Raw genomic sequence first — 20,612 nt, 5'->3', positions numbered from 1 at the left:
TAACACTATCTAATTTCAGATTTGATGTCCTGTTTAAGAATTATTTATAAAATTTAACTCCGTCATGGTCATATTTTTTATTACATGTGTGTTATTAGTTTTATGTCATATTCTGGCAATATCATCTGTATGACTTCTACTTTCTAAAAGATAAACATTCTTTGTGTATTCTATTTGGGTATAGTTTTATATGTACCCATAAATACAAAAATCAGGTTTGTTAATCCTTCTATATCTTTAATTACTTTTTTATAATTGATCTGTGACATTCTGATAGAGGTGTGCTATAGTGCCCCACTATGATTATACAATGGTTTTATCATATTGCCCTAAGTTTTCCTAAATATCTGCTTTATACATTTCACTGATACTATTCTGTAGATAAAAGTTTATAACTGTTATATCATCTTGTTATACTGTAACCCTCTTTTTAAGTACAGTTGACACACAATGTTACATTAGTATCATGTGTACAACCTACTGATTTGACAAGATTATACATTATACTATGTTCACCACAAGTGTAGCTATCATCTGTCCCATTATATCCCTATTACAATGTCACTGACTGTATTCCTTATGCTGTGCCTTTTAGTCACTCCTTCACTGGAAGCCCGCATCTCCCCCTCCCCTTTACCCATTTTATCTAATCCCCCAAGCTCCTCCCCTCCAGCAACCATCAATTTGTTCTCTGTATTTATAGATCTGATTCTGCTTTTTGTCTGTGTAACTCTTACCGATCTAAAATATCCTTCCTGTCCTTTTTACTGACTTTTACCTTGAATTATATTTACTATTTTTGATATTAATGTTGCCACCATTGATTTCTTTTTGTTAGATTTTACATGATTTATCTTTATATACTCCTTTATTTTCCATTTTTTCTATATAACCTTATTTTAGGGATATCTTCTGTGAATAGCATCTAGCCGGAATTTGCTCTTTTATGTATTCTGGAAATCTTTATCTTTAAAATGATAATTTAATTCATATTTTAATGTGATCACTAGTACATTCATTATCATTTCACCAGCACACAGTTTCACTGACAAAAACACACAGCTGTTGGTAATGTAGGCTTTGGGGACTGACAGACCTTGTTAGAGGCCTGATCCTGTCACAAGCATTGTGACTATGGAAAATGAGTCACCTTCCTCATCTATAAAATTGAGCTATTAATATTACCTATCTGAATAGGGTTGTTGTAAAGATTTCAAAATAATTCATTGAAAGCACTTAGTTCTGGGCCTAGCACAGAGAAAATGTTCAATAAATATTGCAGTTATTACTGCTATTGTTACTGCTATTTTTGTTCTGTGACCAAGTAATAAGTATCAAAACTTTGCGATATAAACCTAGAACTTTAATGTTATTCTTCTCCCCAAGCTATGGCTGTGTATCTCACCCCAACTATTGGATATTTCAATTTTAGAATCTCTTTGTCACCATAAATTCAACATGTCCCTTTACAACTGGCATCTTCCTATGGAATTTCTCTGCTTCTATCAATGGTAGCATTATTTACTTAGTCTGTAAATCTTGGCATCACCTTGATTCATATCTCATACCTAGTTAGTCAACATCTGACTTACAGGTGTTTAAAATGACTCTTGCCTTCTTCTCTCCCACTCTATTGTTATTACCATCAATCCAATGTATCTTCTCATCATCTCATACCTGGATTAGTTTCTTTGATATCAAGTTCTCCCTGCTACAATGTATATTGTCATCAAATCCATATTCTGTAAACATCACTTTCATCGTGTCACTTCTTGCTCAAAAACTTCTGATAATTTTAGACTTCTGAGAAACTCCGGTTAAATATCGCTGCTTATTTTCAGTGTCTTCATAATCTGGCCCCACCTTACTTATCCAATTTTGTTGATAATTATACTCTAACATGCAAAGCCACTCTCTGCAGGTTGGCCTCTCTACTGTCCACTCACTAGTCAAGCTCATCCCTATCTCTGGGTCGCATTCATGGTATTTTCCACTTACCTAAAGTGCTTTCCTTCTTCTCTCCTCCTATATGAATTCTACCCATCTCAAAAAGTCTTGATAAGTCCCACCTCAGTCAAGAGATTCTCTTTAACAACTTGAATGCCTTCACTTTAAAATACGAATCCAATGCTTTGGTACTTCTTTATATACTGTCTTTGATTATTTCTATTCTTTTTGTGAATCAGCTTTGCCTCTCCAATTAGACTTTATACTTTCTGAAGGCAAGTCTGGGAACAGTGTTTATTAATCAGGAACTTGTTGTCTTAAATAAAGAAAGGCAAAAAGAAGAAAGACTACCCTACTTCCTCAATTCTTATGCTTTTGAAGCACTTTAGATATGTGATCAAAATCCCTAGCAGCCGGTCTGGACACTGAATGATTTATGACAAAGGATTCTTCTCTAATGAAAAGGAATTCTATTTCCTTTGGCAGTATAAACAGGCTTTTGGAAGCAATAGCAGAGACACAAAAAGGAAGCAGTGCTTCAGTATTGGCTCTAGTCCTCCAGGAACTGAGAGAATAATAAAGCCTTTCACCTAGTTTCAAATAAGAAATGTTAGGAAGCCCAGCCAGTAAAGGAAAGATAAACTGAAAGCCTTTTCACTTCTCCTTGTTAGATTTTACTGATTCAGTTAGGCAAGCCTTGGAAGGATAAGTGTGGGAACTTATCTATAAAATCTTGATGCTCCACTGGGGTAAGACAGATGCAGAATGTATTATTACTGTCTTTAAAATGAATTATATTAAAAAAGTTTCTGCAAATGGACCTAAAAACTAATTAGCCCCATAGTAGCCCACAAGTTATTCTATTACATTTTTTGAATTATAGCCCTCAAACCATTTGAAATATTCTTGAGCACTGGTTCATTTGTTACATATTTACATATTTATTCTAAAACATAAGCTCCATTCGAGTAGAATTCTATCTCCTCATCTGCCTTATTTGCCTGATGCAGCGCAAGTGTGTAGATAAATGTCTGGCACAAAAATAGGAGCTAAGAAATAACTGCTGAAAGAATAAATGATAATGAGCAGCTTTCCAGTGACTCTAAGACTTTGAAGGGCTAACCACATGATTCAGTCCCTAAACACATTAGTTCTGTGCCTCATACAACCTTACCAAGCATGCTGTGTGAGATGGGGAAGGTGATGGTGGGCTGGCCTGTCATCCTCCAGCGGCTACAGAGGAAGGAGAGGTCTGTTCTAAGCATCTCTACTATCATCTTGTTGTCCAGAGCCAGGTAGAACTGTTGCTGGTCTATAAACTGAGAAAAAGAAGGAGAAAAATAACAGCTTGGAATAACTTACTCTTATAACTGTCAAATAATATTTTAAAGTACTCACATATTCACAAGGGTATATAACACACCACAGAGGCAACTTTAGNNNNTTTATGAAGTGTTTTCAAGTATATAATTTTATTTATTTATATAACAAATGAGTGAGGGCTTTTCTTCTTTTAGTAGATATAAATAAGGCAGAGACACTAAGTGGATTAACAAAGTCATATGGCTAGCAAATGGCAAGGTCAGAAATAGAATCTATGGTCCATTACTCTTTTGTCTATACCTCAGCTGCACAATTTCAGATGTAAGGCAACAAATGGGGAGCTTAGGCTTTCTTTCTAGAAAATATTTTCTCCTCCTATACACATGTATAATTGGGCTTACTACTATAATGTGACAAATATCAGGCTAACAATGTGTATAATCACGGATGAAACAGTACTGAAATTTTTGTTTAGAAGAGAACATCAACATAAAAAGGGCCCCTGCCAAAAACAAAGAGAACACAATTTAGTAACTGAATAAAAGTCGTCCTTTGTGTATAAAGGATAAATAGAATCTTATTTTTTAACATTTAAAAGGAGTTCTTTTTAAATGTACTCTAACATTTATAAAATCTCTAGTCACTGTTTCTGCAACACACAGGACTACTCTTGGTAGCCACAATCACTTGGCATAGCTCTGTGCCACAAGCTCAGTTTAGTCCAACTCAAAAAATATTTACTGAGCAACTTCATATGTGCAAGGCGCCATGAACTCTGACACCTGTCCTAACTCTAGTAAATGCTTTATTTCTGTATTTTTGTCTTACTTCCATTCATCTCAGTGCATCTAAATCTTATTCCACTTACCTGTGGAGTGAAGGTAAAGATAGTTTTCCGAATGTCATAGAGTTTTGAAGTTCCAAGGACTCCCATGTGCCTATAGGGTCGTCCACTAAGTTTCATTCTACTGTTGCATCCTAAGACAGAATTAAAAAATGCTCAAGATCTTTCTAGGGCACAAATCCAATCAGTAAACATTTTTTATATTAGATTTACACTTCCTAATACAACAAACGAAATTCTGTGTCTCAAAGTTACTATCTGTGTCATGTACAAGGCCATACTTAAGTACTGTAGGGCTCTCCAAGAAATAGAGTATGCATTTATCTCTGTTCTTAAAGAAGTCACATAATCTACATATGAGAGAAAAGAATGCACATGAAAATTGATAGTTCTACAAATGATAGAATTCTATTACTGACATTTATATGCTGAATTTCCTTAAATCTCATGAAAACTGCAAAAGCTATATGGACTACAAACTTATCAATGTAAACTATGCTTCAATAAAGCTGAACAAAACCTCATCAGCTTAAAGATGGCATACTAAACTGAAAAACTGAAATGAATTTACTTGGACTCCTTCAATTGCATAGTAGTGACAAATTTTAATTCAATAGAACAACACATTTTATCCAAATAAGTCAAAATATTATTATATCTGATAGGAAATTTTGTGAGACCTTATACATACAGTAAAATTCACTTGGCAGAGAAATATTTTTGAAAACTTAAAGGGGAAGACTTGAACTATCAGAGAGCTACAAAAAGTGTAATTTTATTTACTTTTTATTTTTAAAATGTTTATTTATTTTTGAGAGAGAGAGAATCCCAAGCAGGCTCCACTGCTGACAGCATGGAGCCTGATGTGAGGCTCAAACTCAAGAATTCACAAACTGTGAGATCATGACCTGAGCTGAAGTCGGCCACTCAACCAACTGAGCCACCCAGGCACCGCAAGGTGTAGTTTTAGTGAATATTTACATAAATATGCACATCTTTCTACAAATATTATGTATATGTATGTATGTATGTATGTATGTATACGCACATCTGCTTTATTCCCTGAGTAAGTCTTTTTTTTTATAGGTTAGCATTTTGGAAATAGAATCTGATCATTGATATCTATGTTACATGTAGTTGAATTTTTTTGTCTCTGAAAAGACATCTATTACATTAATACCTCCTACAATGAGGAAACAGTTCACATATTCACACTTTCCCCCCTTTTATAACATAGGATATATTGTATAACATAGGATAGCACTATACACAAAGAGCTTCTTCTCATCCTCTTTTTCTCCAAAGTGAATATTGAGTATCATTTCATGTCAGTACTACTTTTTTATTTTTCGGAACTCATTTTTCTTGGGGATTTTATTTTTGTCTCTTCTTTAACCTAAGTATGAAACTTATCAAATATGCCACCTTTTTAGTGTTGCTTCACTTTTAGGGACAGAACCAGAGAGCTGTCAATGCCTTGGTCATATTCCAGGATTTAACTGACATTGATATCACAACCAGGTTTATCTACTGTTCCTTCCATTATGTTTCTTTTATTTTATTGTAGTAAAATATACATAACCTAAAATTTACCATTTTTAATTTAACCATTTTTAATTGTTCAGTGGCATTAAGCACATTCACAATTTTGTGCAACTATCACCACCACACATCTCCAGAACCTTACCATCTTCCCAAACCAAAACTGTACTCATTAAACAATAACTCCCCATGTTCTCCTCTTGTCAGTCCCTGGAAATCAACATTATTTCTGTGTCTGTAAATTTTCTTACTCTTGGTACCTCATATATGTGGAATCATACAATATTTGTCCTTTTGTGACTGGTTTATTCCACTTGGGATAATGTCTTCAAGGTTTATCCATTTTGTACTCTGTGTCAGAATTTATTCTTTATCAAAGCTGAAAAAATTTCCTTTGTATGTACACATCACATTAAGTTTACCTTTTCATCAATCAATGGACATTAGAGTATTTTCTTTGGTAATTTCTTATAGTATAATATACATGAAGTATGCTTTTCTTAAATGTAAAAATTGGTAAGTTTTTACAAAGTAAACACACAACCCAAATCAAGATATGGAACATTATCAGCACTGCAGATGCCCCCCGTGTGCCCCTTCCCAGTTATTAATATCCCCCAGCTCCCAAAGTTAACCACCATTCAACTTCAATCACCATAAATAAGTAGTCCATTTTTGTTTTATATTAATAAAATAATACAATATGTACTTTTTTGCATCTAGTTTCTTTCACTTAACAATATGTCTATGAGATTCATCGATACGGTGTATGTAGAATTAGTTCATTTGTTTTCATTGCTGTATAATATTCCAGTGTATGGATGTATCACTTATCCATTCACTTGTTGATGGACATTCGAGATTTCCTGCCTCTCGTCCAGATTTTGGTTATTATTAAATGAACATTCTTGTTGTGCTTGAGGTCCAATAGACTATCTCCAGGTTTGGTGATTCACTAGCATTCCCAAAACTCACTATGTAGCTGTATAAATGGCTCAGGTTTATGAAATCAAAATGATACAAAGCAAAAACAGCAAAGAAAAAAGGCACATGGTCAAAGTCCAGAGGAAACCAGGCACAAGCATCTAAGATTCCTCTCCCAGTGCAGTCACATAGCACATACATAATTCCTCCAGCATCAAAATATGACAATACAGGTGAAATGTTGTCTACCAAGGATGTTCATTAGACTCAATGTTTTTATTAGTGGCTGGTCACATAGGCATCCTCTGCACAGTACATACCGAAACTGCAGGCTCTCAAAAGGAAAGCAGGTATTCAAGCATAAGCCATACTATTTGTACAGTTTAGACTGTACACAGCAAACCACGGTTATCCTTTTTTTTCTCATATGATTCTTTTTTCTTATATAACCTTTAAAGTCTTTATTTACCTTGTTAGTAATTTTTTTTTACAAGTAGTTTATTGTCAAGTACGTTTCCATATAACACCCAGTGCTCATCCCTACACGTGCCCTCATCCATGCANAGGAGGGTGCCCGTTTCTCCACATCCTTGCCAGCATCTAGAGTCTTTTGATTTGCTCATTTTAGCCACTCTGAGNATTTTTGCTCTTGATTCTTTTGCTTTTGGGAATGTGTCAAGTAAGAAATTGCTGCGGTGGAGGTCAAGGAGGTTGTTTCCTGCTTTCTCCTCTAGGGTTTTGATGGTTTCCTGTCTCACATTCAGGTCCTTTATCCATTTTGAGTTTATGTTTGTGTATGGTGTGAGAAAATGATCTAGTTTCATTCTTCTGCATGTTGCTATCCAGTTCTCCCAGCGCCAAACCACTGTTATCCTTAAGAGGATGGTGGAACCCTCTCAAAATCCAGGTCTTCAGATGCCATGTAAGGGTCAAACATACAATCAATTCTTTCTAGGAATGCATTCTAAGGCCTGTCACGTGAACTTTTTCTGCACAATCCATCCCATTGGCTCTTGGCCAAGGTGTCTTTGTCACTAGGTGCCCGTGCAGCAAATGAAGCCCAACCTGTAGTGTAATCCTCAGTTATGCCCACAGGGGTTTTAGATTTAGCCAGACAGAACTAACAATTACTATAATTATGTCTCTTCAACAGCCAGGTAGGTTCCTCCTTAAGTTTCTGTATTAACCTTTTTTCTTTCTGGCTTGAGGGATCAGTCCAAGTACAACCCAAGCCTGGCCTGTATATTGAAGCTGACCTTAATGCCTTCCAAGGCTGAGGCAGTGCCAGGATAGTCAGGGCTCACACACAAGTACAATTCCAGAGGGCGTACACAGTACTCTTTGAAAAAAAGAGTTTACAAATGCTAGGGCATCACTTACATTAATCAGGCAGTTTAGGTGAACATGATCTCCAATGTGGTCTCCCACTGCAGGCCTCCTATCCTAGGGTTTCTAGTCCAGTACAAAAAAGTTCATTCTTTGATTTCAGTGGGAGTATCTCCTGAAGGGAGTTGGATCCAAACAGTTTTGTTTGTTCATGACATCAGCTAATCTACTTTGTGAATGTGCAGGATATTGGGAGGTGTTCTGAGTAGAAGGTGTGGGAGCTGTGGCCACATCCGGCTATCTCCTAGTCATTTTGGTCAGAAGTGACCTTAGACTCAGCAGTCAGTTTGAATTCAAAGCACTGTTGGCAGCAGGGAAGACAATATGTGCTTTTATTAGGAAGGAGAGGAATACTTCCAGGAATAGTCCTAAAAATCAATGATTAATGCCCTTGTCCTTTACCCATGCCTCTTCAGGTGTCAGGATTTTGTTTTTTCTCCACTGTTACAAAACCTGTATGTCTCATTTAGCAACCAGAGTTTTATAATCTTCTCCTCCTTCCATCCCAATATTTTGTCTGGAAGAGTTTTATGCAGGAAGTTTAAGAGCCTTTTTGTAGGCAAACATTATTATACAGCTTAACCAGAAAGACATATCACGTCCAGGATTTGGTCAAGATGAAATTCTGAATTTTCAAATATTTAAAAATGGATTTTTGTGCCTCTCACCACTTTTGTCCCAATCACTTATGCAGTGAGCAGCCTAGAAAAGATCACTCTCTTTCTGGGGACAGCTGCATTTAATAAGCAAACTGCCTTACTAAGGCTTGTGCATCAGGAGAAAGCTGAGGGCAGCTGAGTTATCAATATATTTTTGTAAACTGGCACTAATCTGGAAAGCCAAATACAACCACCAACAGCGTGACACAGTCCCAAGGAGGGGTTGAGATTCCAATATGTCAGGAGAGGGGGAGTCAAACTGGTTTCCATACAACACCAAGTGCTCATCCCAACAAGTTCCATGAGTCTATTTTTTATGCCAGTACCATACTCTTTTAATTACTACCACTTTGTAATATAACTTTGTCTCGAATTGTGATACCTCCAGTTTTGTTTTTCTTGTTTTGTGGTTGTATCTGGAGATTTTCTGTGATGCTTTTTCTTATGTTGATTTTCTTTAGTAATATATTGGATTTCTTTCTCTGTAGTCTTTGCATTTATTGGTGATTTTTGATACATAGTTGCAAGTAGGTTTGTGTATAACCTCTTCTACAAATAGCCCTCTATAGTAAGTTGATGTTCATTTACGTTTGAACCCTTTCTTTCTCCTCTCCTCTCCATGTTTTAGATATGTTATTATATTATATATTCTTTTAAAAATGAATTTCTTGGGGCGCCTGGGTGGCTTAGTCGGTTAAGCGTCCGACTTTCGCTTGGGTCATGATCTCGCAGTTCGTGGGTTTGAGCCCCGCGTCGGGCTCTGTGCTGACTGCCAGCTCAGAGCCTGGAGCCTATTTCAGAGTCTGTGTCTCCCTCTCTCTGACCCTCCCCTGCTCACGCTGTCTCTCTCTCTCTCCTAGAAATAAATAAAAAAAACTATCCTGGGTTCTGGCTGGACCATTTGGGCAGTTGCTGATATCCACGGGGAAAGGCTTGTTCTCTGATTGGACCATCTGAAATTGATCTGCTAAGTGCCTCTATATGTCTGATACAGAAAGTGATTGCACTCTTGTGATTTCTGCAAAAGCTACAAATTGGGAGAGGGCGCATCACAGGAAATGTGATTTCTTGACTGATGTTTTAGAGAAATATTCATTTTTACTTCCTTTTTGTTTCCCACCTTTATACTGTCACTTTCAGTCTCTCCTTTCCACTCAGAGTCACCCTTTCATATTTATTGCAGGGTTGGTTTAGTGGTCATGAATTCTTTTAGTTTAGTTTTTTTGTTTTTGTTTTTTGTTTTGTTTTTGTCTGGGAAATTCTTTACCTCTCCTTCTATTTTGAATGGTAGCCTTGCTGGATAGCACATTCTTGGCTTCCGATTTTTCCCATGCAGCTCTTTGAATACATCATTCCACTACCTCTGGCTTGCCAAGTTTCTGTTAAGAAATCTGCAGCTGGTTTTATGGGTCTTCCCTTGTAAGTTAATGATTTCTTTTATCTTGCTACTTTTAAGATTTTTTATCATTATATTTTGCAAATTTAATTACAATATGTATTGGGGTTGGCCTGTTTTTGTTGATTCTGATGGGAGTTCTCTGTGCCTCCAGGAATTTCAATATCTGTTTCCTTTCCCAGATTAGGGAAGTTTTCAGTTATTATTTCCTCAAATAAATTCTCTGCCTCATTTCTCTCTTCTTCTGGACTCCTATAATATGAATGTTATTACATTTGATGGAGTTACTGAGTNATCTCTTGGGTGTGGTACAGTTTCCTATGGCTTCAGATCTTTTCCGTGTGATGCCTGGGCGCGAATGCAGGTACAGAGCTCCCTACTTCTCCACCATCTTGCCCCTCCCCCCTGGAGTTACTGAGTTTCCTAAGTCTTATTTTTATGTTCCATAATTCTTCTATCATGTGTTCAGCTTAATTGTTTCCCATTATTTTGTATTCTAGGTCACTAATTTGTTCCTGTTTCTTCTGGCCTAGTGTTCATTGCATCAGGCCTCTTTCCAAGTTTGTTTATTATATTTTTCACCTCTGGCTCTTTTTTAAACTCCTTTATCTCTGTGGTAAGGGTCTCACTGGTGTCTTCCAATCTTTTCTCAAGCCCCAAGAGTATCCTGATCATTGTTGCATTAAATTCTCTAACAGGCATGTTACTTTTATCTGTTTTAGATCTCTGACTGTAGCCTAATCTAGTTCTTGCATTTGGTATAAATTCTTTCATTTTTGCATTTTGGCTAAGTCTCTGTGGTAGAAAAATGAGTTATGTCTCCTGCTCATGGAAGTAATGGTTTTATGAAGAAGAGGTCCTGTCGTGCTCAGGGCCTGGCACTTCAGGAAGTGCCTCTAATGTGTTGCATGTGCTCTGTTGTTGTTTTGCCTACTCTATCATTCAGGCCTGTCATCTGCAGAGATCTCCTTGCCTGCTGTGAACAATGTTTTCTCCCTGGAATGAATGTGGTGAGTTTTAACCAGATGTACTCTCGTCTGGTTGTGAAATGAGACCTGATACTACTTCCATGAGAGCTGAGGCCCTTCAAAACTCTCTGGTCAGGGCATGTGGTATGGTCAGGGTTTTGTGCTGGTCTCCTAAGGGAGTGGCCAAGACTGCTAGGACATAGGCAAGCATGGCCGAGAAGGCAATTCCACTGTAATGCAAGGGGGCAGGGCTTAGTATAAGCAAGTTAGGCATCTAGTGTATGCACTGGACTGCTTCCAGCAGTGGCTCTGTGTTTATGCTCTGGAGCAGAGGAGAGAAATGGAATCAGCCAGCTCCTTTGTTCCTGGAGAGATATCTCCACAAATGCTGCATTTCAGGGACACCTGAGAAGAGAAAATAATCTCCTCACTATGTGCCCCAGGCGATCTCCAGATCTGTTTCTATGCTGTATGCCCCTGGGTTGTTTGCCTGTCTTTTCTCTAGGAGCAGTGCAGTGCTGATGTCCCACTATCCCAGCCAAGACTGTCGACCTTTAAGACTCTGCCTTTAAGCCCTGCTGGTTCTAAGGACTCACATAATTCAGCCCCTTTGCTTTACAAGACAATGGCTACGGGGAAACAGTCTCCTTTTGCGTTCCCCTGTGTGCTCTTCTCCTTCTTGCCCTTCTCCATGACCGCAACTCTCTCCCCTCCAAAGCAGGAAGGATCTGTTTTTCCCCTAAACCGTGTCTCCTCACTTCCTACCTTCTTCAGTGTGGCCTCTTCTCTCCTTTTAGTTATGGAGTTTGTCCTATCAGTCTTCAGGTTGATTTCTGGGGTATTTAGGATGATTTGATAGTGATCTAGTTGTATTACTGGGACAAGGTGAGCCTGGGGTCTTCCTACTCGACTGCCATCTTCTTTTTTATCTATTTATTTATCAATGGACATGTGGCTGCTTCTATAATTTGGCTATTGTAAATAATGTTGCTATAAACATAAGGGTGCAGGTACTGCTTTGAATTAGTGCTTTCCTATTTGGGGGGATTTATTCCTAGTAGTGTGATTACTGGATCATACGGTAGTTCTATTTTTAACTTTCTGAGGAACTTCCATACTACTTTCCACTGGTGGTTGCACCATTTGCATTCCCACCAATAGTGCATGAGGAATCCTTTTTCTCCACATCCTCCCCAACACTTGTTTCTTCTGTTGTTGGTTTTAGCCATTCTGACAGGTGTGAGGTGGTGTCTCACTGTACTTTTGATTTGCCTTCCCCTGATGGGACGTGATGAGGAACATCTTTCCATGTACCTATTGGCTATGCATAAGTCTTCTTTGGAAAAATGTCTATTCATGTCTTCTGCCATTTTTAATTCAATTATTTGTTTGGATGTTGAATTTAATCTTTATATATTTTGGATACTAACCCTTTATCAGTTACATCATTTGCAAATATTTTCTTCCAATCTGTTGGTTGCTTTTTGATTTTGCTGATTGTTTACTTTACTGTGTAGAAGCTTGTTATTTGGATGTAGTCCAATAGTTTATGTTTGCTTTTGTTTCCCTTTTCTCGGGAGATTGCTGTTTTGTCTTTTTCTCTTTTTTCATCATAAGTGTACACCATAATCCCCATCACCTATTTTACCCATCACCCCACCAACCTCCACTACAGTAACCATCAGTGTGTTCTCTATAGTAGAGTCTGTTCCTTGGTTTGTCTCTCCTTTTCTGCTTGCTAATTTGTTTTTTTTTTAATTTAAAAAAAATTTAATGATTTATTTATTTCTGAGAGGGGCAGCGTGAGCAGGGGAGGTTCAGAGAGAGAGGGAGACACAGAATCTGAAGCGGGCTCCAGGCTCTGAGCTAGCTGTCAGCACAGAGCCCAATGTGGGGCTCGAACCCACGAACTGTGAGATCATTACCTGAGCCGAAGTTGGACGCTTAACCGACTGAGCCACCCAGGCGCCCCTGTTTTGTGTTTTAAATTCCACATGAATTAAGTCATATTTGTCTTTCTCTGACTTATTTGTTTTGCTTAGCATTATACTCTTGCTCCATCCATATCACAAATGGGAAGATTTCATCTTTTTTATACCTGATGACATATCTAGAAAAATATTGCTATGGTTGATAGCGAAGAAATTACTGCTTGTCCTCTCTTATAGGAGTTTTGTGGTTTGAGGTCTCAGATTTATGCCTTTAATCCATTTTATTTTCGTGTATGGTGTAAGTACATGGTCCAATTTCATTCTTTTGCATGTAGCTGTCCAATTTTCCCAACACCATTTGTTGAACAGACTGTCTTTTTCCCATTGTATATTCATCTATTCTTTGTCAAATATTAATTGACCATATAACTGTGGGTTTATTTTTGACTTTTCTATTCTTTTCTACTGAGCCATGAGTCTATTTTTTTGAATTCAATATAATTTATTGTCAAACTGGTTTCCATACAGCACCAAGTGCTCATCCCAACAAGTTCCATGAGTCTATTTTTTATGCCAGTACCATACTCATTTAATTACTACCACTTTGTAATATAACTTTGTCTCGAATTGTGATACCTCCAGTTTTGTTTTTCTTTTTCAAGATTGTTTTGGTATTCGAGGTCTTTTGTGGTTCCACACAAATTTTATGATTGCTTGTTCTAGTTCTGTGAAAAATTCTGTTGGTATTTTGGTAAAGACTGCATTAAATTTACAGGTTGCTTTGGGTAGTGTGAACATTTTTTTTAAAAATATTTTATTTATTTCTAGGAGAGAGAGAGAGAGAGAGACAGCGTGAGCAGGGGAGGGTCAGAGAGAGAGGGAGTCACAGACTGAAACAGGCTCCAGGCTCCGAGCTGGCAGTCAGCACAGAGCCCGACGCGGGGCTCGAACCCACGAACCGCGAGATCATGACCTAAGCGAAAGTCGGACGCTTAACCGACTAAGCCACCCAGGCGCCCCTGTAGTGTGAACATTTTAACAACCCATGAGCATGGAATGTCTTTCCATTTATTTGTGTTGTCTTGAATTTATTTCATTATATTATAGTTTTCAGAGTATAGGTCTTTCACCTCTTTGGTTAAGTTTAGACAGATATTTTATTGGTTTTGGTGCAATTTCAAATGGGATTGCTTCTTCATTTTACTTTCTTCTGCTTCATTATTAGTGTATAGGAATGAACAGAATCCTGTACATTGATTTTGTATCCTGCATCTTTAAAGACGTCATTTATGAGTTCTAGTAGGGTTTTGGTGGAATCTTTAGGGTTTTCTTTACACAGTATTATGACATCTGTAAATCTTGAGAGTTTTACTTCTTCCTTACCTATTGGGATGCCTTTTACTTCTTTTTGTTGTCTGATTCGTGTGGCTAGGACTTCTAGTACTATGTTGAATAAATCAATAAGAGTGTATATATTCTTGTCTTGTTCCTGACCCTAGGGGAAGTGCTCTCAATTCACCCTCCCCCCCATTGAATATGATATTGGCTGTGAGTTTTTCCATTTAAGGNCCCCTATCCTTTATTTTATTGATGTAACCTAATATGTGATTGTTTTGTGAATATTAAATCACTCTTGCATTTTGGGAATAAATCCCACTTGATCATTTTGTATGATTTTTTAATGTATTGTTGGATTCGGTTTGCTAATATTTTGTTGAGGTTTTGCATGTACATTTATGAGAGTTATTGGCCTGTAGTTCTCTTTTTTTGTGGTGTTTTAATCTGGTGTTGGTATTAGGATGATACTGGCCTCATGGAATGAATTTGGAAGTTTTCCTTCCCTTCCTATTTTTTTGGGAACAATTTGAGAAGAACATGTATTAACTCTTTAAATGTTTGGTAGAATTTGCTTGTGAAGCCCTCTGATACTGGACTTTTATTTTTTGGGAGTTTTTTGATAGCGGATTAAATTTTATCAGTCTATTCAAATTTTCTATTCCTTCCTGTTTCATTTTTGGTATGTTTTGTGCTTCTAGGAATGTTTGTGCTGGTCTTCTGGACCAGGGGACCAAGGCCAGCATGACTGGGAAGGTGGATTCACCAAAGCACTGGGAAGGGAGGCTTGGTGCGAACAAGTTAGGCAATGAGTGTTCGTGCTGTGTTGGTTTTCACAAGTTGCCATTGCTTATGCTGGGGGTGGGGGAGGGAAATGGCACCTGCTAGCTCCTGTGTTCCTGGAGGGGAACTCCCCATGACCTCTGTCTCTGCAGGCCACACTCTGAGATAAGCAAATCCTTCTCCATCCTGTCTGTCCCTGGCATTTTTCAAACTGCTGGTTCTATGCTGTATCATCATGGGCTGCTTGTAGTGCTGTATCTTTACGGGTGGGGACTCAGCTTCCTAATGCCTTCAGGGCTCTCACTAAGCCAAATCTGCCAGTTTTTTGTTTTTTTTTTTTAATTCCACACTTTAAGTCCCACTGGTTTTAAGAACTAACAAATTCTGGCCCCTCTCATTTCAAAGGCAATGTTATAGGGATTTGTCCTGTGTGCTCCCCGGTATGAAGGTCTGTTTTTCACCCTTCTCGATGCCACTAGCTCTCTCCCTACTCTATATGGCCATGGTCTGTCTTTGCCCCAACTGTGTCCTCACCCTTCATACCTTCTGCAATGTGGCCTCTTCTCTACTTTAGATGTGGTGTCTGTTCTGCCAGTCTTCAGATCATTTTCTGGGTTATTTATGCTGATATGAGGGTTATCTAGTTATATTTGTGGATGAGGTGAGCTTAGGGTTCTCCAACTCTGACATCTTCCCATCTGACTTAAATCTTACAAATTGCTACAGGATTTGCATTTGTTGTGTTTATTCCTTTCTTTTCCTCATTTATCTTCTTTTGGATTAATCAAGAATTTTATTATATCATTTCACCTCCACCAGCTTATTAAACATTCTCTCATTACTCCTTTAATGGTTACTTCAGAGGAGCTCTTCTCAACTACATTCCACCAGAGTATTATGCCCTAATTTCTTAAACATCAATTGTAAATATTAACTTACTTTCATTGTATTTAAAAAGAACTAGTATGTGCAACCCTTGGGGGAAGTTAAAAATACCATTTTCTGTAGTTTAATTCTGTCATGGAACCCTGCTTGAGAGATTACAACATGAATCCTTGACTGGTTAGAGTGTATCTTAAATTTGTACTTTTACTGCTTCCTGAATAATACAAGGATTTTTACAACAGTTTAACTCCATTCACATTCTACCTGCCTTTTATGCCATTTTGGTCACTTATTTCACTTCTACTTTTGTTATTTTGTCCACAAAGCACTATTATTAGTGCTGCTTTAAACAGTCAGTAGTGTTTTTATTTACACTTTATTTTTCTCTTTATTCCTTCCTGCATTCCTATGCTTCTGCCTGGAGTCACTTTTTTTTCCTACCTAAAGAACACCCTTTGTATTTCTTTTAGTATGAGTCTGTTAGTGATACATTCTCAGTTTTTACTTATCTGAACATGACCTTATATCACTTTTATTTCTGAAGGATATTTTCACTGAATATAAAATTCTAGTCTGGCAGTTTTTTTCTCCCAGTAATTTATAGGTGTCATTCATTGTATCTTTTCTTAAAGAAAGCAATGTATCTTTTCTTAAATCTGGATATTTTATTTATTTATTTATTTATTAAAATAGTTTATGGTCAAGNTAAGCTATAAATTATATATTAAGATATTATATGTAAAATTATAATAATACATAATATATATAACATGTATATCATATATATGTAATTTTGTTTATTCATTCAATCAATAGACATTTGGGTTATTTCCACCTCTTTGATATTTTGAATAATGCTAATTTTAATAATGGTGAACAAATAATTTGTTTTGGTTCCTGTTTTTCCTTCCTTTTGGTATATATACTTAAGTGGAATTGCTGGATCAATTCTATATTTAATTTTATAAGGAACTGTCATACTGTTTTCCATAACAGCTGCTCTATTTTATATTCCCACATATAAAGAGCATACCGGCTCAAATTTCTCCACACCCTCACCAACATTTGTTATTTTTGTATTGATGGATGCACGCATTCATTCATTCATTTTATAACAGCCATGCTATTGAATATTAAGTGATATTTCATTGGGGTTTTGACTTGCATTGCCCTAATGATTAGTGTTGATGAAGCTGTTTTATTTATTTTATCTTTTTAATGTTTGTTTATTTTTGAGAGAGACAAAGCACTAGTGAGGGAGGGACAGAGAGAGAGGGAGACAGAGAATCCGAAGTAGGCTCCAGGCTGAGGTGTCAGCACAGAGCCCAGTGCAGCACTTGAACTCACAAGCCGCGAGATCATGACCTGAGCTAAAGTCAGAAGCTTAACTGATTGAGCCACCCAGGTGCTCCCTTGAAGCTGTTTTAATGTGCTGATTGACCATTTGTATATCTTCTTTGGGCCAATATCTTTTCAAGTCCTTTGCCCTTTTTAATCGGGTTTGGGTTTAAGAAAAAAAAATGTACCCCAGCTTTACTGATATAACTGACATAAAACACTGTGTAAGTTTAAGTTGTACAATGTAATGGTTTGATACACATATGTATTGTTAAACATTTACCACAATAAGGATACTGAACACATCCTTTACCTCACATAATTGCCATTTTGTTATTGGTTTGGTGAGAACCTTAAACTCTACGCTCAGAGTAAGTTTCAAGTATACAGCATGGTACTGTTAACTATGGTCACCATAAGGTACATTACCCCAAAGCTTACTTATTTTCTAATTGAAAGTTAGTATTGTGTGACCAACATTTCCCCCTTTCCTCCACTCTTCAGTCCCTGGTACTCATGATTCTACCCTGTGTCTTGGAGTTTGGTATATATATGACATTTTCTTTACCCATTCATCTGCCAATGGACATTTAGGTTGCTTCCATGTCTTGGCTACTGTGAATAATGCTTCAACCAACATGGGAGTGCAGATATTTCTTTGAGACAGTGATTTAATTTCCTTTGTATAAATACCCATATGTGGGATTGCTGGATCATATGGATTAATGATTCTGTTGTTAATTTTTTTGAGGAACCTCCATACTATTTTCCATAGGAGCTATATAAATTTACATTCCCACCAACAATGTACAAGGGTTCCCTTTCTTACACATCCTTTCCAGAATTTATTATCTCTTTTTCTTTTTGATCACAGCCATTCTAATAGGTGTGAGGTAACATTTCATTGTGGTTTTCATTTGAATTTCACTGTTGAATAGTGATGTTGAACATCTTTTCATGTACCCGCTGGCCATTTGGATACCTTCTCTGGAAATACGTCTATTCAAGTCCTCTCCCCATTTTTAAATTGGATTGTTTGCTTTTATGCTATTGAGTTGTAGGAGCTCTTTATATATTTTGTTTTTTTCCTTATGTATTTTTTTTAATGTTTTATTTATTTCTAGGAGAGAGAGAGAGACAGCGTGAGCAGGGGAGGGTCAGAGAGAGAGGGAGATACAGACTCTGAAACAGGCTCCAGGCTCTGAGCTGGCAGTCAGCACAGAGCCCGACGCGGGGCTCGAACCCACGAACCGCGAGATCATGACCTGAGCGAAAGTCAGACGCTTAACCGACTAAGCCACCCGGGTGCTCCTTCCCTTATGTATTTTGGATATTAACCTCATATAAGATAAATGGTTTGGAAATATTTTTTCCTATTCCACTGGCTGCCTTTTAATTTTTTATTATTTCTTTTTCTGTGCAGAAGATTTTTAGTTTGATGTAATCCCACTTGTTAATTTTTTGCTGTTGTTGCTTGTGCTTTTGCCATGATATCCAAGAAATCTTTGCTAACACTGACATCAAGTAGATTTTTCCTTGTTTTCTTCTACGAGTGTTACAGTTTCAGGTTTTACATTTAAGTTCTTAATCCATTGCAAGTTAATTTTTGTAAGGGTGTAAGATGGGGGTCTAATTTCAATATTTTACATGTGGATATCCAGTCTTCCCAGTGTCATTTGTAAGAGGCTATCCTTTTCTTATTGAGTATTCTTGACTCCCTTGCCACATATTAGTTGACCATATATGCATGGGTTTAATTCCTGGGCTTTTGATTCTGTTCTATTTGTCTATGGATTTATTTTTATGCAGTGCTATACTGCTTAGATTACTATACTTTTGTAATATAGTTTGAAACCAGGACGTGTGATACCTCTAGATTTGTTCTTTCTCAGGATTGCTTTGGTTAATTACGGTCTTTCATGGTTCCATATGAATTTTAGGATTATATTTTCTATTTCTGTGAAAAATGCTATTGGAATTAAAAGGACTACCCTTGCACCACTGAATGGACTTGGCATCTTTGTCAAAAATCATTTGACTGTATCTGCAAGGATTTCTTTTTTGGGATTTCTATTCTATTTCATTTTTTCTATATATCTGTCTTTTTTCCAGTAGTACACTCATTTTATTACTGTCACTTTGTAGTAAGTTATAAAATCAGCTAAGTTTTCCAGTTTTGTTTTTCTTTTTCAGGATTGTTTTAGGGTCCCTTGAGATTCCATATGAATTTTAGGATGAATTTTTCTAGCTTTGCTAAAAATATCATTGGATTTTGGATAGGAATTGCATTGAAACTGTCAATCATTTTGGATAGTATTGACATTTTCTAATCCATGAATATGGTTGTCTTTCTATAAATTTGTGTCTTCTTTAATTTCTTTTATCAACATTTGATCATTCTCAGTGTACAAATCTTTCACCTCCTTAGTTACATTTATTGTAAACTATTTTATTTCTTTTTTTTTTTTTTGATGTGATTGTAAATGGAATTCTCTTAATTTTCCTTTTGGATTGTTTATTGTCAATGTATAAAAATGCAACTGGGTTTTGCATGTTGATTTTGTATCCTGCAATTTTGCTGTATTAATTCTAGCTTTTTAAAAATTAGAATCTTTAGGGTTTTCTACATGTAAGATCATGTAATCGGCAAACATTTTTAATTACTCCTTTCTGACTTGGATGCTTTTATTTCTTTTTCTTGCCTACTTGCTCTGGCTAGAACTTTTAAAGTATACTTTTTTTTTAAAGCTTATTTTTATTTTGAGAGAGAGATAGCAATTGGGGGAGGGGCAGAGAGAGAGGGAGAAAGAATCCCAAGCAGGTTCCATGCTGTCTGCGCAGAAACAATATGGGGCTCAAATACACAGCCCACAAGATCATGACCTGAGCTGAAGTCAAGAGTGGGATGCTTAACCAACTGAACCACCCAGGTGCCCCTGGCTAGAACTTTTAATACTATGTTAAAAAGAAGTCTGTGTATCTATTTTAATTGTATTTTTTCTTTTGGCTGTTATTTGGTTTTCTAGCATATCTTATTATATATTTTCAGTGCTGAATACACTGTACAAAGAATTGTAGTGGCTCTGGATATTATCTTCTTCCAGAAGTGGTTTAGTTTATTTTGGCAGGCAGATAACACTACAAGCAGGCCACCTGAGTCCAATCAGGGAACGAGAAGATTGTTTTAGGCTTTGTGTTTCAGGCTTTCCAAGAACTGGTCTGTTCGTGATTTGCCTCTACTTTTAGGGTGTAGCTCATCCTTCAGGGATTCAACTGAAAGCCTGAAGTGTTTATCACAGTCTCTTCCACAAAGAAATGTCCTGAAATAAAATTTTTGTTTTCCTAGAATCA

At 36.9% G+C, this 20,612-nt stretch overlaps 1 protein-coding gene across 1 annotated transcript in view; it reads right to left on the bottom strand.

The window, feature by feature from the left end:
* The window catches only part of LOC144226098 (phosphorylase b kinase regulatory subunit alpha, skeletal muscle isoform-like), a gene marked incomplete at its 5' end in the record, with an annotated part of 44,881 nt that overhangs the window by 807 nt on the left and 23,462 nt on the right, over nucleotides 1-20,612 (bottom strand). Inside the window, 2 exons of the mRNA XM_077757414.1 lie at nucleotides 3,122-3,266; nucleotides 4,139-4,248. Coding sequence (XP_077613540.1) covers nucleotides 3,122-3,266; nucleotides 4,139-4,248 — 255 coding nt within the window. The remainder of the gene's footprint in view (nucleotides 1-3,121; nucleotides 3,267-4,138; nucleotides 4,249-20,612) is intronic.

Source organism: Crocuta crocuta, unplaced genomic scaffold, assembly GCF_008692635.1.
Source record: "Crocuta crocuta isolate KB4526 unplaced genomic scaffold, BGI_CrCroc_1.0 scaffold4323, whole genome shotgun sequence".
Classification (NCBI taxonomy): domain Eukaryota; kingdom Metazoa; phylum Chordata; class Mammalia; order Carnivora; family Hyaenidae; genus Crocuta; species Crocuta crocuta.
The sequence above is the reverse complement of the archived record's forward strand: the minus strand, read 5'-3'. Positions and strand labels throughout refer to the sequence as shown.